Here is an 18,443-nt window from a genome sequence, read left to right on the forward strand (position 1 = left end):
TCACTGCCTGTGTGCACATTGATGCTTTCCAAGCCCTTCCCTGCTTTTCGCTGCCCTGAGTCCCACAGCATCTTTGACATGGGTGAGCCAGGGGAGCATTCCAGCCCCTCTCAGGAGACCAGCCGGGGGCTGGGGTATGCTTGCTGGGCAACCGAAGAGGGTACTTACCAGGTAAGGACCACGTGTCATGCTGCTCTTCAGTATTATGAGCTCAGCGGGAGCCTCAGGAATTGGAGAGATCTTGCCTAGACACGAGAAGCGCACTTATTAATTAATTCTGTCTAGAGGTGTTCATTAAGGGTGCCAGGTGAAGTTCCCACTCATTCCACGAACACTGTTACAGGTTGTAAGTTGAAGGAGCTGACTGATGGGGCTGAGAAGGCAAGTTTGGGACTAAGCCTTGGGGTTCTGAGAGAAGATAGCTCCACCTTGCTAGGTAGTTGCTTGGTAGGGGTTGGTAGTCAAGGTCTCACCAAAGGGCACTTCCTCTCTCTCTCTCTCTCTCTCTCTCTCTCTCTCTCTCCCTCCCCGCTCACCGTTTCTTCAGATGGAGGTGATTGTCGGGGACTTTGGGATCGTGGTGGTCCCCCGGGACGCAGCCGACACAGACCGAATCATGAATCACTCCTCAATACTCCGCAAATACAAAGTGAGTCCCCCATTCTCCCTGCTGGTGTAGTAATGTGATGTGGCCCTTCTCTGAGAAGCCTGCGGGCTGGAGAAGTTAGGATACAAAAGGAGTTTAGTGTGAGAGACTGGCTACCTACTGTCTCTGCTTTGTCCCCAGAACAACATCATGGTGGTAAAGGATGACATCAACCATCCCATGTCTGTCGTCAGCTCAACCAAGAGCAGGTACGTTTGACAAACGACCAGAGAGACCTTGGTCAGACTGGCTTACAAGTTCCCATACAACTCTCCTCAGTCCAGGCTGACCGTTAGGTCGGCTGACACCTGCTGCCCCAGTATGCAGCCTTCTTTTTAGAGCTCATTTATTTGTCCCCAGTCATTGACTTTTAAAAGGGCGACAGGCCATTTATTAGTTTTAGCTGGTTTGAAGGGGGAAAAGGAGGTTTTTAGTTTGGACTCTAGTTTGAGGTACGCATGGAATTTGTAAGGGTTTAGGTTAAGCTGCCATAACAAAAAGACCCCCAATAGTTAGAGTTTTAAATAAGAGAAATGTTTATATCCCTCTAACTGAAGTCAGAAGAAACTGAATCTCTGTTCTTTTCAATGTGAAGCTTCCCTCTCAGGGTCCACAGCTGCTACAGTGACTGTTCTCAGCCAGTGGGAAAGGGCAAGGGGCTTTGTCCTTAAGAAGGTGACCCGAAGTTGCACATATCCCTTCCCCGTCATCCCCCTGGCTCAGCTTCAGTCATGTGGCCATGCCTAGCCTCCAGGGAGGCTGGGAGTAGACTTTGTAAGTTGGCAGCCCTGTGTCCAACTAAATCTTGGGAGGTTGTAGTACTAAGCAGAAGAAAGAATGGATACTAGGGGCCAGTTAACAGTCTTCACCACAACCCCCAAGTGGGAATGTCCAGTGGAATAATAAGATGTGTGGAATATAGAGGTCTGGAAGTGTAATAAAACTGAAAGCCATGAGTACCTAAGTGTAAATTAAAGTTCAGGGCTGTGGCTACGCTCACAGGGAGAGTCAGCAAGAAGAGAAGAAGGCTTTGGGGAATACTTAAAACACATTAACATTTAAAAGAAGGCTGAGGGGGCTTCCCTGGTGGCGCAGTGGTTGAGAGTCCGCCTGCCCATGCAGGGGACACGGGTTCGTGCCCTGGTCCGGGAGGATCCCACATGCCGCGGAGGGGCGGGGCCGGTGAGCCATGGCTGCTGAGCCTGCGCATCCGGAGCCTGTGCTCCGCAGCGGGAGAGGCCCGCGTACCGCAAAAAAAAAAAAAAAAAAAAGGCTGAGGAGTAATTAGAAGTTTGGGATTAAGATATACACACTACTATGTATAAAATAGATAACCAACAAGGATCTACTGTATAGCACAGGGAACTATACTAAATATTTTGTAATAGCCTACAAAGGAAAAGAACCTGAAAAAGAATAGATAGATATATATGTATGACTGAATCACTTCACTCTACACCTGAAGCTAACACAACATTGTAAATCAACTACACTTCAATTTTTTTAAAGTAATAAAAAAATAAAAGAGACGAAGGAGCAGTCAGAAACCACCAGCATTGGTGGCCCTGGAACAAAGGCAGCAGAGGGTACAAAGATGGAGAGCCCTGTCAGTTGTCATCTGTGTCGCATGTTTCAGAGAAATCAAATGAGCCCAGGATTTTAAAAGGTCCACTGGACTTCTTCCCTGGAAGGTGATTATGTAGACACTTGAAATAGTAGCATCAACTGTGAGGTGAGAGCAGAAACCCAGTGACAACAACCAGTGAGGGGAAAGGGGAAGGCTGTTGTTCCAGCCACGGCTGCACAATAGAATTACCGTGAGAACTCACACAGCACAGATTCCCGTGTCCCATTGAGTCCCACTGAATCAGAATTTCTGGGTGTTGGGCCTGGCTATCTGCTTCCTGGGTGATTCTCGTGAAGCTGGGATTGGCATTTGGAAACCACAGTTATAGACCACTTTTTCAAGAACGCTCCCTGTAAACTGTGCAGGGAGGCACTTGGGAACCTAGCTTGCTGGAAGGTCAGGACACTATACGTTGAAAAGGCACTGAGCCAGCCTCTGGGGAGATCTCACGACGCAGAGCACAGATGCCTTTTAGAATCTAGATATGCGGAGGAGTATATGAGTTCTTACAAATAGCTCCTTGGGGCCTGACATCCCCAAGACCATTATGCACACAGAAAATGGGGAGCAGCCAGACCAAGTCTGGAGCAAAACCGTGCGGAAACCAGACTGTATGACCAGACCCCTTCTGTACTTGGTAGTCCACCCGCCCCCCAAGGCTTGTGAGAAGGGCCTCAGAGAAGGGCAACTTCTTCTCTATCAGGGCTTCCATAGGAAGGAAAAGAAGGGGTCAATCATAAGGTTCATTTTCATGAGACCATGGTGTAGAGAAACACAAAGAAATGAAATAAGAATAGCTAACACTTGCATTGAAATGCCTACTGTGTGCTTGGGCTTTTCTAAGTGCTTTGTGTAATGACTCATTTAATCATTTTAATAACTGAGATCGGCCCAGATACTACCCCCATTTTATAAACGAGAAAATGGAAGAATAGATGGGCTTAAACAACTTGCCCAAGGTTCCTCAGTTAGGAAGTGGCAGAGTCAGGATGGGGGAGGAATTATGGGGGCAGGAGGGCTTTTCCTGATAGGGATGCCGTGTATTTAGCCTAAGCAAAGACTGGTAATGGGGTGTTGGGTAAACCCTTTCCCCGAAAGGGAATGGGCTGGCCTGTCCTCTGGCCTTGCTTCGGGAAAGGATGTCATCTGATTACTGTCTCTTCTCATCCAGGTTGGCCCTGCAGCATGGGGACGGCCATGTCGTGGATTACCTGTCCCAGCCGGTCATCGACTACATTCTGAAGAGCCAGCTGTACATCAACACCTCGGGCTAGCAGCCCCAGGGCCTCTGCTCCAGTCTCCCCTCGTCCTCCACCAACACACTGGCCCCTGCAGCCTCTGTCCGTCCCATTTCTCTCCTGCCTCTCTGTTCCTCCATCTCATCTTGACTGTTGTCCCCACTTGCTGACTCAACCCCCCCACAGTGTGGAGGACCTGCAGAGAACCACGGCATACCCCACTCCGCAGTCATCTTCGGACAAACTTTCCTCTAGTCTCCGGGTTGGGGGTGGGTGAGGGGGTAGGGATAGGAGAAGTGCGGTCCTCAGAGATGCGCGGGTGTCCGTCTCCCAGCATGCTCTGGGGAGGTGGCTCCGGCCCTCGCCTTCCCAGCATGCCCTTTACCACAAAGGGCTATTTTTCTTTCTTTCTTTCTTTTCTTTCGTTTTTTTATGTTTTGTGTCGTTGTTGTTCACTCCTCAGAGAACTTGGATCCAATCAGTGTCCGTGGTTCTTTATGTTTGTAGTCTTGTTGCATTCCTGTGGTATTCCTTCCATTTTGATAGGATACCGCAGCCAGCCTCAGCTCTCAGAAGGTGCGTGTGAGTTACACCCGGTGAACGAGGCCGAGCCACCTCCACTTTCCCAACACCCTCACCCACCTACCCGCTTTCTCCCCTCTGCTGCCCACACACAGCGCAGTCTGGGGTCGAGATTGAGACATTCATGTTCTGAAACCTGGGATGCAAGTCTGGGAATAGTAGGGTTTCTCAGAAGGATTTCAGCCCATTTCCCTAGTTTCAGAAGACCACGTTCCTGATGGGCCTGTGATCACACAGAGCCAGTCCCTTCTCCTTTCTTGGTGGTATCTGTGTGGTTACTTATTTGGGCTGTAACTTGTGACAGAATCTGGGTTGTTCTCTGCCAGCCCGGGCATTACCAAGGGACCTTCAGATCACCATCAAAGCCCTTGGAGGCCATACTTAGCCGCATTCTTGCATTTGAGAAGAATTACGCATTCTTGCATTTGAGAAGAATTACGTACGCAAGGCCAAATCCTAATAATGCAGTCATTTCTGAAATAAAATATGCTAGGAATTCACTCAACCATAGAGATCTTTGCTCACTGGAATTACTTATTGCCTGTTTGGCTGGGAAATGCTTCTGTCATAATGTAAGTCCAGGATGACCTAGGAGAAAGCAGTTAGTTTCCCTGATGGGAACCGGTGATTCTCACCCACTCTAGCTTGGTAACCCAGGCGGCGCCTGAGGTTAGTTCCTTTCTGAGAAGCAGAGCCTCAGCCTTGTTCCTGGGTTAGGATTACATCTTGTGCTGAGCCCAGCAGCCAGAGTCATCGCCTCCTGATGAGCGTGGGCTCCCAGAACAGAGATCTCGGGGGAGTGTCAAGAGCCGCTAAAGTGTTTCACCCCTTTTCTCCCTAATTTCCCACCTTCCTCTGCTGCCCTGGAAATAGCTTTGACAGACTCTGTTCTAGTTGTTCAGGCCTCGTTCACGACCTGCTTAAAGAACCAAAAGGAAATTACCGTCTTGTACTCTGTGTCCCTCATCTAGTCTCTGGCTCTTGGGTTTTTGGTTCTTTGAGGAATGGTCCCTGAACGGTAGGATAATTTTTTCAAAATCTAGTACCAACCCTGGCCCAGAAGGGGCCAGGTAGGATCTGACACCAGAAACAATGTTCTTCACCACACATTTCACATCTGTAACATCCTTCAATAGCCTCCAGGGAAAGAAACTAAATTCAACAGGAGAATAGCAAGGTGGGGTGGGGGAGGTGCTGTTCCTCTTGCATTATGGAAATAATCTCCAAGGGACAGAAGTGAGATCCTATTCTCGGGTCTCAGTGTTTGGCTAAGGATCATGGAATCATAAACTGGAAAGATCTTTAGAGATTTGTTGATCCAACCCTTCCTTTAAAGGATGAGGGAGCAGAGATCCACTGGATTAAATGGCTGGTCCAAGGTCACACAGCAAGTGTAGAGTCTGGCAAAAGGCTAACGTCTCCCTGACCCCTTAGGTCATCACACCACATGGTCTCTGATCCTCTGGTTCCCCATGATACTGACCAGGTAAGATGTAGTTTTCAGCCTTTACCTGGAGTCTTAAGTTATGTTTGTCTCAGGTGCTCCCTGTATATGGCCTTGTGTTTGCTAGTCCTGGGGGAGGGTGTGATGGTGAGGAAGGCTGTAGCTAGGTTTCCCTTAGAAACCGATAGCTGGAGATGGCAACGGCTTGGAGGAAATCTGAATCCAAGAAAGGATTGCTTTGTGGAAGACAAAGACCCAGAAAGTGCTCAAGATTGCATTAGTGCTGGAGAGACAGTGACAGAAGTATCTTTGTCTAGGCAAGACAGTTGCAAGCCAGGAAACGAAACAAAGGAAATCAGGGAGCTGGATTCCCTGGGGGAACATGCATTTTCAAGGATATGGAGTTTATGGATAGAGTTTATTCTGAAGATCCACGTGAGCAGATCTGAGATCTTTCTTGCCTTTTGTCTCTTTGGCCCACTTTTCCTTTGCTGGGCTCTGTGGTCAAGCCCCATTTAGTCCACGACCCATGAGAGGAAACAGGGCTGGCTCTCGGCATTCAGTGGGGGAGGGGGGGAGGGGGAGGCAGAAGGCATGCTTGTAGGGAGAGTGAGATGAGCTGAAGAAAAGAATGGGAGCATAGAAGTAGATTTCTAGGAATGAAATGGGGCAGATTCTATCTTGATGAATCATAAGGATCATGTTAAAATAGCTTTTCTTTAATACCAGGAAAAGTGACTCCCCTTTTGGATGGAATTGTCCATTTCCTGCCCTGCCCCATTCTTCACTTGCTAGGGGGAGGTCAGAGCCCCTCTCTCAGTCCAGGGCAGGACAGGATGACTGTGACCCAGCCAAGGCCAACACCAGAGAGATGATTCAGAGTTTGAAGTAGTGCCCCAGGTGCCAACAGGATGACCTCGAGACCCCAACTTCCACTCGGGTCCTGCTCCTTCCCAAAAAGGCCAACCCAAAGGCTCAGAGATCGTGAGAAGGGCACGGGCTAGAAAGATTGCGTCAAGAGGAGTCTGGAGTCTCGTTTCCTGCCTACCAATAAAAATGTCCCTCCCACTTTTATGAAAGTGGCTGATATGTAAGAACAGGCAGTAGGGAAACCCTTTGTGTCAATGACTCTCTTCTCAAGGAATGGCCCTTTGGGGGCAGGGGTCTGTGCTGCTAGCTGGTACCTCATTTGCCACCCCCCTTCCCTAACCCCAGGCAGCCTCTGGGGCCATCTTGCTTTCACTTTCCTTGAATGTACATGGGAACAGGGGAGGAAAGTCTCTTACTGAAGTGCCTGAAACCCAGAACTAGAGCTTCTAGAGACGCTGTTCTTCCTGTCCCGGCTTGGCCAACCTTCCCCCAACGTTCCCTAGTCTCATGCTTCAGCTTCTCAGAAAGAATAAAAGAACATGATGTTGTAATTAAATTGAAAGCAAGACTCCATAACCAAACTACAGCAAAAGGCAGAGAATTACAGGGAGAAATGACTTGTATTTTAATAGCCCAAATCTATTCCCCCAAACAGACTCTCTTTCTCTCTCTCTCTCTCTCTCTCTCTCTCTAGAGGACTAAGAGAGAGAAGCATGTTATATTTTATTCATCAAAAGAGTAATGCAAAAATAAATCAGTAGAATATGAAAAGCTCAGGATCTCTCCCAAGGCTACGGCAGGAAAGCGGGCAGGTGAGATGGGAAGGATGGAAACAGGGATCGATTTTGTAGTTCATCCAATTTGGACACCTTAGGAATAGCATCGTGGTAAAGATGATGAACGTGCTCTGTCCACTTCATTTGGTCTGCGCCTTCCTATAGCTGCCCAGTAAACGCGATTCTTCATGTGGTTTCTTTGTTGTGTATGTTTGGAATGTCCTATTAGCCTGTAACAGTCAGTTAGGAATGAGTTACACTCTTTCCCTCCGCCTTCAGTCTAGGTCTGGGGCCCAGACCTCAGCTTGATCCAAGCAGTCTCAAGGATTGGCATGGGGAGGGGGAAGCTTTTTTGAATCACTTTTTGGTCCCTGAATCTGCCATTTTGAGAATAAGATTTGCTTTGGAAATCAACACATTAATAAAAACTACATTCAAGTTGCAACACCATCTCACAGTGAAATATTTTGAGTAAAATTTTGTTGCTAGAATAGTCACAGACAAAAGTTTTATCGGCAAAATGTTTCAATTACGTTAATAAATAAGATGATGCTACTAGTCTCGTGTCTTGGCCTAGAATCTTCTCTGTGATTTGCAGAATTAACCACTTTTTCTTCACAGTCTTACTTGACAGAAGCCAACAGTTGTTAAGCACGCTCTTAGAGCAGGAGATTCTCTGGCTGGTATAGCTGATGCAGCATGTGTAATATGAAAGTATATACAACCACACCCATAAGCAGGGAAGAATAATTAGCAAATTTGTCAATTGTGCCTAAGTTTTCTCAGTTTTTTTAAAAAATCAAATCTTAGGGCTTCCCTGGTGGCGCAGTGGTTGAGAGTCCGCCTGCCAATGCAGGGGACGCGGGTTCGTGCCCCGGTCCGGGAAGATCCCACATGCCGCGGAGCGGCTGCGCCTGTGAGCCATGGCCGCTGAGCCTGCACGTCCGGAGCCTGTGCTCCGCGACGGGAGAGGCCACAGCGGTGAGAGGCCCGCGTACCGCAAAAAAAAAAAAAAAAAAAAAAAAAATCAAATCTTAGGTTCTACCTAATCTGCATAGTCTGGTCTTGGTTAGCTTTGGATCCTTAATGAAATTAGTGCTTTGTGACTTAAAAATGTATTTGTGAAAATTAAAAACTTGGATAACTTGCTTCTTGACATAAAAGATCTCAAGTAAGACAGAAATTGTTAAACTCACAATTAGTTTTGTTTGGTAAAGTAAACAAGCAAAAACCAAATAAGTTAATTGTTCAGTCCTGCTGTGACTGTTAGTTTGTATTTAATTTTTAGTCGTGACATACATTATGCATGGGTTTAGGTGTAAATAGTGACAGTCCTTAGCTAATATCAGTCATGATTCAGTAGGTCAGATAACAATTCCCCATTCGGCCACCTCATTTAAGGCTCAGCTACTTGTTTGTCAGATGAGTTGTGTGAGGTTTTTAACAATTATTTTGGTTCTTAGTATCTTTTTCTGTTTAAGACTGAGACTAGTCAGCTTTGTGTGTATCCATGTGGGTTTGTTGGCATATCACGATGGTGCTTGATATGCCTTATAAATTGATGGCTTGTATTTATGTTTGCTATTTTACTCACAAAGCTAAACACTTTTTTCCTTCTCTCCTGAGACTACGTAATGATGTGCTCTTGTTTAAAATTGGGTATAAACACTGGTTTATTTTGCTTACTTATACTAACTTATAAAATACATACACTACCTATGAATTAACATACATGTACATAGCACATTTTTTCCCTTATGACCCATAAGTAAGCTTCAGATCTTGGAATTTCCTAGAAAGTTCCATGTAGCCCATAGTATAAGGAAAGCAGAGAGAGAGAGAAAAAAAATCTAATCTCTGCTTTCCAGGTGGGAAAATTGAACCACAGCAAGAATCCACAACATTCCCATGACCATATAAAACATTAAAAAAATAAAGAGAAACATATTCCTGGTCCTTGAGACTTGGTCCAAACATTGGAAATTACTGAGTATCATCTCACCCTTTTGTCCAGCCTCCTAAGAGTACTGAAAAAAAGGAATCACATCCTGGGATCAGATCAGAAATACATCTGCTAAAGAAATTAAAGATGATACAAACAGATGGAGAGAAATACCATGCTCTTGGATTGGAAGAATCAACAGTGTGAAAATGACTATACTACCCAAAGCAATCTACAGATTCAATGCAATCCCTATCAAACCACCAATGGCATTTTTCACAGAACTAGAACAAAAAATTGCACAATTTGTATGGAAACACAAAAGACCCAGAATAGCCAAAGCAATCTTAAGAAAAATGGAGCTGGAGGAATCAGGCTCCTGGACTTCAGACTATACTACAAAGCTACAGTAATCAAGGCAGTATGGTACTGGCACAAAAGCAGAAATATAGGAACAGGATAGAAGGCCCAGAGATAAACCCATACACATATTGTCACCTTATCTTTGATAAAGATGGCAAGAGTATACAATGGAGAAAAGACAGCCTCTTCAATAATTGGTGCTGGGAAAACTGGAGAGCTACATGTAAAAGAATGAAATTAGAACACTTCCTAACACCATACACAAAAACAAACTCAAAATGGATTAAAGGCCTAAATATAAGGCCAGACACTATAAAACTCTTAGAGGAAAATGTAGGAAGAGCACTCTTTGACATAAATCACAGCAAGATCCTTTTTGACCCACCTCCTAGAGAAATGGAAGTAAAACAAAAACTAACAAAGGCGACCTAAAGAAAGTTAAAACGTTTTGCACAGCAAAGGAAACCATAAACAAGATGAAAAGACAACACTCAGAATGGGAGAAAATATTTGCAAATGAAGCAGCTGACAAAGGATTAATCTCCAAATTATACAAGCAGCTTGTTCATCTCAATATCAAAAAAACAAACAACGCAATCCAAAAATGAGCAGAAGACCTAAATAGACATTTCTCCAAAGAAGATATACAGATTGCCAACAAACACATGAAAAGATGCTCAACATCACTAATCATTAGAGAAATGCAAATCAAAACTACAATGAGGCATCACCTCACATCAGTCAGAATAGCCATCATCAAAAAATCAACAAACAAAATGAATGCTGGAGAGGGTGTGGAGAAAAGGGAACCCCCTTGCACTGTTGGTAGGAATGTAAATTGATACAACCACTATGGAGAACAGTATGGAAGTTCCTTAAAAAACTACAAATAGAACTACCATATGACCCAGCAATCCCACTACTGGGCATATACGCTGAGAAAACCATAATTCAAAAAGGGACATGTACCACAATGTTCATTGCAGCACTATTTACAATAGCCAGGACGTGGAAGCAACCTAAGTGTCCATCGACAGATGAATGGATAAAGAAGATGTGGCACATATATACAATGGAATATTACTCAGCCATAAAAAGAAACGAAATTGAGTTATTTGTAGCAAGGTGGATGGACCTAGAGATTGTCATACAGAGTGAAGTAAGTCAGAAAGAGAAAAACAAATACCGTATGCTAACACATATGTATGGAATCTAAAAAAATAAAAAAGGTTCTGATGAACCTAGGGGCAGGACAGGAATAAAGACATAGACAGAGAATGGACTTGAGGACATGGGGAGGGGGATGGGTAAGCTGGGTGAAGTGAGAGAGTAACACTGACATATATACACTACCAAATGTAAAATCGATAGCTAGTGGGAAACAGCTGCATAGCACAGGGAGATCAGCTCTGTGCTTTGCGACCACGTAGAGGTATGGGATAAGGAGGGTGGCAGGGAGATGCAAGAGGGAGGGGGTATGGGGATATATGTATGCACATAGCTGGTTCACTTTGTTATATACAGCAGAAACTAACACACCATTGTAAAGAAATTATACTCCAATAAAGGTGTTAAAAAAAAATGAAAGAAATACATCTGCTAAGATGTTACAGTCTATGGGCAATTTCATTTCTACCCACCTCTCCAAACAGAGATCCCCACGAGCCAAAGTAGATAATGATATGTGTGATAGCTTACCAGTGGCACAGTTAATCAGGCAACTCTCAGAGGAGAAGCACAAGAGAGTTGCCACTACAAATGATAAACACTGATAGAAACAGGAAGGAAAGTACCCTTAACTTGGCAGGTTCAGCTCAGGACTGGTAGCAGAGTCTAAGTCCTGGGTAGGCTATTTCTAAGTCACACACCCCTTCTTTCTTCCTAGGGACAGTCTGCCACATCCTCAGAAATGAGGGAATCATTATTATACTAAGAGAGTCATGAGTCACTTTTCCACTCCCCATCCCTACTTGGGGATCATTTCCTGTTTGTCAGGGAAGACATTTTTATGACTTCCTTAACAGTCTAACCCACTGATGAATCCTTTTATGATTACATGCATCTTGGTTATTAACTAATGGGATCCCCCACCAAGTTCTCTAAAGTCGCTACTACCTAATCCTACACTTGGCAGTAACAGATAGCCAGTGACTCATGATGCATGCTCCCCTTCCACAGTATAGAATTGTCAGAGAAGTGGCTTCCTGCCAAGGGACTGTTTTTCCTAGACCCCTTGCCAGTAAGATGTGGTCATAATAATACTGGGTTCTGGACTACAGAATGTGAGAGAAAGTGATGTGCAGCCCCTCCCAGGCCTGGCCCACAAAGACCTTCCATGTGTCTCCGTCTTCCATGTCTTTTTTCCCCTCCACCTCCTGGAATGGAGACGGTGCAAAGGGCAACCTGAGAAGTCACATGGGCCTCTGGAAATGACTATGTGGAGGGCTACTGTGCCAACTTTCTCCACATCCAGTACGCCATGAGGGCAAGAAGAAAGTCTGTCGTGAGGGAGTTACGCATATTTTTAGGTCTGTGTGAGATAGTAGTTAATGTAAGCGAATTTGTAACATATGTGACTGAGTATTCCAAGACAGGATTAAAAATGCACTTTCAGAGAAGGTAAAGCATAGTGATCAGATCGGTCAGAATTTGGGGGGGGCAGGTCAGTGTAGGCAGAAGCAGAATCCTTTTCTCAGCCACTTGGGTAGATGGCCAATTCAGGATCTTAATTTATTAAATTTTAGTTTATTAAAACACAGGATAATGTACCACAAACTATTGATTTTACCTTTATTTTAGAGCTGATGCAAAAAAAGACAAAAATATTGATTATCACCCCCACCCTGCTCAGGTTGTTCCAGAAATAAATCCTCCTTTATGCTTAGAAGACAGCACCAGTTAAATCTCATAAAGTGTGTGCATGGTTAGAAAGGGCAAAACAAGATGCTCAGAAAAAGGAATTAGAGATGTTAATTCTAGGGCTCATTGCTCTTTCTGAAGCATTCTTTGTTGCCATTGCTTTGGTACCTACACCTTAAGCTTAGAGTTTAACAAATTAGAAACTGGCCACGGGCAACTAAGAATTGTTCTTTATTTAAAAACATGTCCATGAAAAGCCAAGGAAATACAGAGGTGAGGCAGCACCAAAGCCTTCTGAGCCGAGGTTGGAAGTGCTTCTGGTTTTTCCAGAAATTCCCACTGGTGTTATGACTCAACAATGTGTCGCAATCAGTGGAGGAAAGGGACAGAGTGACAGCTGAAATGCAAAGAAGTGTGCACAACCCAGAGCCGTTTCAGCTATTTACCGAAATCCAAGTCCCCCATGGGATGTCTTGCAACACATGTTCTGTGAGAAAAAGAGGTTGCAAACCATGGGGTTATTGCAATAAACACCACTTGTGATGAACAGGATTTGTAAGTTTACATTTTTTTCAAGGTTTGTTTTCCTCACTCTTCAATCAACTCTATGAGGACAGAGACTATGACACCACTGTACCCCAGCCCCCGGCACACAATAGGTACAATAAATATATGTTGTAAGGATGGATGGATGGAAGGATGGACTCTACCCAGCTCAAGTATAAGTAGGAACATCGTCTGGTATCAGAAGAGAGAACAAAACACATAGAAGCATATAATTTTTAGTGTTTGAAAAATGGCATTGAATTAGGACTAATAAATCTTGGATAACTGCACCTCTTTCAGTGCCCAAGCTACATTTTTACATCACTTTGAAACCCCAAAGTAAATACTTTCCCAATGTTTGCTTGGCTGGTAGGAAATGCTTTAATAAAAACGTAGTCTCTAAGTTGCCTGCCATCATCAGGGGAAAGGAGGTCACTTCCAGGCCCAGAAGAAGTCGAAGGTGGCAGGGTACCAATGCTCCAAAGGGGCCAGCCTTACAGCTCCTCACTCCGTCACTGCTCACTTCTTCCAGTTTGAAAGTGGAGTATGTGTGTATGGACTGGGTGATAAGTGGGAAGAACTCTGATCAACAAGAACACGTTGGACACCATGAGGCAATAGTATTTTACTGACCACAGCATGACTGGAATTCACTCTCTGTTCTGACGTTAGGAAGAATTTTAGGCGTGGGCAAAGTCAAAAAATTTTCCCTTTGATCACATTACTCAAAGGATAAGCTGTCTACAACCCAGCAGCACTTGTCCATACGCCAGGACTCAGTTTCTGACTACTCTGAGACAAACATCTGCCTGTGTGGTTTGTCCTTCCATCCAGTCTACACTTTGGGGTCCAGGCCCTCGATGAGTCTCATACCCAGTGCCATTTGCCTCATTACCCTGAATCAGGAAGCAAAGAGCATCACACTGATACAATAAGACATTTATCTGGCCAAGGTCTCAAGGACGGGACCAGGTTCAGTTGACCTGAGCGCACCCATTCAACAGGTTCAAATGTCCCCATCCCACCCCACCCACATGAGACGGCTCCTGCGCCTGAGGTCTCTATCCCAAGAACCTCAGTTGAGAAATCGCAAAGGCAGCTTCAGTGCTGCTCAAGAGCCTGGGTATTGTAGCAGCCTGGGGGCAGGTTGTCCCTAATGTTCTCCAGGTTCTTCACATCAGCCAGAATCCCATCTATGCTCGTCTCCAGTGAACGGAGGTGGCCCCTCTGACAGCTTGCCCTCTCTTCCAGCTTTGCCATCAACGGCCGCAGCTGACTGTTGATCTGGGCCTTGGCTTGGAAAAGCTTCTGCTCCAATAAGATCAGCCCCTCTTCATCCATACTGCCAGGCTGGTCTATTTCAGGAAACAAGAAAGGAGTTAACAGAGGAAAAGGCTGTGGTTAGATCTCCTTGAACATATGCAGGCTCTTCTGTAACTTTAGCTAATTTCCATTTTCACCAGCCCAGAGCAAAGAGTATGCTGTGCATTTGAAAGGCTTATTTTAAATTATAAATAATCTAGAAGAAATTCTGAGAGCACGAGCCTCATTATTGGGTTTTGAACAGCCCAGTTTAAGCCTCTGGACTCTTTAGTTCAGCAAGATGAAGCTTGGATTTCTGTTTTCATGTTAGAGGTAACAGCTCCTGCTCTGAAAGGACGAAGCCTGAAGGTCACAGGGACCTTATACTGCTCAAGGTGTCTGCCCAGCACAGCTCATCCCTAACATCAGAATCAACTCCAAATTCTGCCTTCTGAACCACCCTTAGGAAATCTCTTGCTGTTTTCCATTAGAAGACCTTTAGAAACTGGCTGGGCCTCAGGGTTTAGAGAGGCCAAGGTGTGCTTTGCTATTTGAGGGATGAATTCCAGCTGTTATGAAATGACGTAAGACGTCATTCTGGCCCGAAACAGTGGGAATCTGTCTAGATATTAGTTTATTTCCAACATGAAATGTGGTCACATTTGTTCAGGTATGTTTCACCCATAAACAATCTGATACTAATGTCAGCATGAAGGGCACCTGGCCAGACCCATTTGGTTTGAAAAGGTCTGAGTGGTCCTTAGTCAATTCAAACTCAAGGTCAGGTGCAGTGATAGCATTTGACTGCAGAAGTTTATCACAACTAGAGAGATTAAACTGTTATTGCTCCGGGACTCAGGAGAGCAAACAGAGTAGAAACAGCACTACAACAAAAATGTTGATCCAGTGGATCAGTCCTTCACCTGCGGACAGGGGAGAATTCCAGAATTTAGGGTGCTACAACACGCAGGGAAAGTGAAGCAAGCTTGGGGATAAAATGTCCATGCAGAGGCAGCATGAGCTTCTCAAAAACAGCAGGAACACTGGAGACAGAGACCTCGGTTAGAATCCTGCCTCCAAAACTTACCATGTGATAGGTGGGACAGTATTAAACTCCCTGAGCTTCCGTTTACTCCTTTGTGAAATAAAATAATAAAACTTGAGGCTTCCCTAGTGGTGCAGTGGTTAAGAATCTGCCTGCCAATGCAGGGGACACAGGTTCAATCCCTGGTTCAGGAAGATCCCACATGCCACGGAGCAACTAAGCCTGTGCACCACAACTACTGAGCCTGCGCTCTAGAGCCCACGAGCCACAACTACTGAGCCTGTGCGCCACAACTACTGAGCCTGCGCTCTAGAGCCCGTGAGCCACAACTACTGAAGCCCGTACACCTACAGCCCATGCTCTGCAACAAGAGAAGCCACCGCAACAAGAAGCCCACGCACCACCATGAAGAGTAGCTCCCGCTCGCCACAACTGGAGAAAGCCCACGTGCAGCAACAAAGACCCAATGCAGCCAAAAATAAGTAAAGTAAAATAAATAAATTAAAAAATAATAATAATAATAAAACTTACTTTATAGGACCTTTAAAAGACTTAAATGATCTTCCACCACGAAAAACCTGGCATAGTGCCTGTCACACAGTAAATGTTTGACAGTTCCCATCCAGCCTCTCTCCCCACGCTCTCACTTTCTCTTTAAAGGCCCTGTTAGTTTCATTGCCTTTTCCAGAACACTAAGCAAAATCACTAAACTCTCCACTGGGGAGGGTTTATTTGTTTATTTTTTACCCTTAGAGGGTCTTTTACTCTTTGGGGCTCATTGGATCACAAAGCAAACCTGTCAGGATAACAACACAGACAATATTGGTCTCTTGGGGTGATGATGACACTCCACAGAAAAATCCGGTTTTAAAGAGGTTCTCCTGAATGTTGCTGGAATCTCTGACTGAATCCCTAGTTCCATATATGCTGCAGTCCAGGCTCGATGAAACAGGCCAGTAAGTGTTTGATATCAGTTCTACCCAAGCCCACAATTTTAATTTATGTGAGTTTTCTTTTGGATGGGATTCTGTGAGGAAACCTGAGCTGCTGCCACACGGTGTCATCAAATCTATTTTATCCTAAAATTTTGCAGTATCTCATGGACCTACCACCTTGACATTTCTTTCGGGTCATCTACCTGGCAGCTCAAGTTTCCACAACCCGTTACAGCAAGGTGTAACTGTGGTTGGCAGGGACAAACAGCAGAATTGGCGGGTGATTCTTGACCTCACAGACTGGGAGAATCTTCCCCCCCCACCACTCCTACTTCCTCAGAGCTCTATGACTTCCCCTCAGTTATTTCAACTGTCTCCTGAACCATCTCATCCTGCCTCTTGTCTAACCCACCTTCATACTCTCCTGCACTCAGCTGCCCCAGTGATCTTTCCAAAATATACAGCAACAATGTCATCCCTCTGCTTGACACTGTCTACTAAGTTCTCAGGATCAAGGTCAGAATCCTTAGCAGGACTGTCAAACTGTCCAGTATTCTTTTTCACTGTGAAGCTCGAATCCTGCCTCCACAATTTACTGTGTGATCTGCAGGACATTATTAACCTCCCTGAGCCTCAATATACCTTCCCTACATACACCCAGTTCTTTGAACTACAGACTTTCACCTCCAAGGGCAACAGGTAGGTTCTCAGTGACCCATTTTAGAGATGGTAAAATAGTCCCACAGATGTAAAGAAGTTTCCAGGCCCTGAAGTATCTGGGCCTGGAAACAAAGCAAATTTCCTGATACCCTTAAGGAAAGTTAGACTCCCACTCATTGGGAGAAGCCCTGGAACATGGACTGGAAGGTTGTGGATACTCCACATACCTATTAGGTGTAGGATGCCGTCCAACATGTTAAGCGTGTCTTGGATCGTAACTCCAGCATTCCTGGCTCTGTTATCAACTCTTTGGGCTTCTGTGATTACCTGAGGAAAACATAAACACAAGCCCATTTTGCAAGGGTGTTCCCACACTGGCAAGGTTAAAGTGCTCTCTGCTGGAAAGTCACGGGAACTTACCGTCTGCACTGCATCCGTAGACGTGCCGAACTCCCGCTCCTTCCTTGCCAGCTCTCCTTCCACTTCCCTCATCTCACTCTTGAGAGTGGCCAGTCCCTTCTCCATGGCCAAGGCTCCATCTGCTGTCACGTTGGCCTCCAAGTTCAGACTCCCCATCTCCTGGGAGAAGAAAAGGAGCCAGGGACGGAAGGAGAGAGAGGGGTAAGGCACAAAAACATCCCAAAGACAACTGCAGAAAAAATACAGCTGCAGCCAGGCCCTGATGGAGTGAGATGAACAATGAGAGAGTCAGACTTGGGGACACACCCTTCCCCAAGCTCTGCCTCAAACAAGTTAATTCGGGGGTATGTCTCCAGGGGTTAGGACGATCAGCTCTGAGACTCTGCTTCCCTCTCAGGTTAAGCTCACCAAATGGTGAGTGAAACAGGAGCCAGTCGGGAAAACCCAGAGGGTGAGAAACTCATCTCACTCTCTGTCATGCTTCTTTGCTGCTGCCATCTTTTGAATGGCTTTACTCCCCAAGACAGTAGACTTTGGGGGCAGAGAATGAATGGGCTATAGCTTTGAGTTTTGTTTTTATTAGGATGAATGAATCTTAACAATATCTTTACCAATAAGCTACCATTAGGCATCAAGTTACACAGACGCCTCTGTACTAGAAGCCACGGAAAGAGAAGCACAGGAAATTGGTCTCTACCCTCAAGGGACCTAAGATTCGAGATTATTTTTGGAAGTTACCAAGTGGTCCAGGGGTGAGGCCACACAGTCTAGATATCAAGAGTTCCCTCTGGGCTTTCTAGAGTTGCTTAAGCTTTCTAGAAGTCACACTTAAATAAGAACGACGAAGCTCTCGTCCAGCTGAGAAGCACTCTTTCTACTGTAGCACTTAACATATGGGTTGTAAGTGTAACTAGCCTGCCCTTGCCCATTACACTGAATGCTCTCTGAAGAGAAGGACTGGGTCTTTCCCATGTCTGTATCCCCAGCACCAAGCACAGTGCTGGCACAGGATGGAAGGAAAGAGAAAAATGAGTAAGTGGAGCTTAGACATAGAACATAGGGTCAAGGGATCCAGAACTCCAAAATTTCATAATCTTGACGCAAAACACTGGTATAGTTGCTACAAGTTGAATTGTGTCCCCCAAAAGGATATGTTGAAATTCTAAACCCCAGTACCTCAGAATGTGA

At 45.2% G+C, this 18,443-nt stretch overlaps 2 protein-coding genes across 3 annotated transcripts in view; one reads left to right on the top strand and one right to left on the bottom strand.

Annotated features, from left to right (window-relative positions):
• Positions 1 to 7,741, top strand: part of NMNAT2 (nicotinamide nucleotide adenylyltransferase 2) — a 153,972-nt gene extending 146,231 nt beyond the window's left edge. Inside the window, exons 9-11 of the mRNA XM_004275207.3 lie at positions 548 to 649; positions 788 to 855; positions 3,445 to 7,741. Of these exons, the coding sequence (XP_004275255.1) occupies positions 548 to 649; positions 788 to 855; positions 3,445 to 3,547 (273 nt within the window). The 3' untranslated portion in view covers positions 3,548 to 7,741. The remainder of the gene's footprint in view (positions 1 to 547; positions 650 to 787; positions 856 to 3,444) is intronic.
• Positions 7,742 to 12,564: 4,823 nt separating this feature from the next.
• LAMC2 (laminin subunit gamma 2) overlaps positions 12,565 to 18,443 on the bottom strand; it is a 61,736-nt gene continuing 55,857 nt past the window's right edge. For both annotated transcript variants that reach the window (XM_004275206.3, XM_033437935.2), the window contains 3 exons: positions 17,256 to 17,414; positions 17,063 to 17,162; positions 12,565 to 14,248 (listed from right to left, as the gene is read on the bottom strand). In XM_004275206.3, the coding sequence (XP_004275254.2) occupies positions 13,995 to 14,248; positions 17,063 to 17,162; positions 17,256 to 17,414 (513 nt within the window). In that variant the 3' untranslated portion in view covers positions 12,565 to 13,994. The remainder of the gene's footprint in view (positions 14,249 to 17,062; positions 17,163 to 17,255; positions 17,415 to 18,443) is intronic.

Source organism: Orcinus orca, chromosome 1 (genome assembly GCF_937001465.1).
Source record: "Orcinus orca chromosome 1, mOrcOrc1.1, whole genome shotgun sequence".
NCBI lineage: Eukaryota > Metazoa > Chordata > Mammalia > Artiodactyla > Delphinidae > Orcinus > Orcinus orca.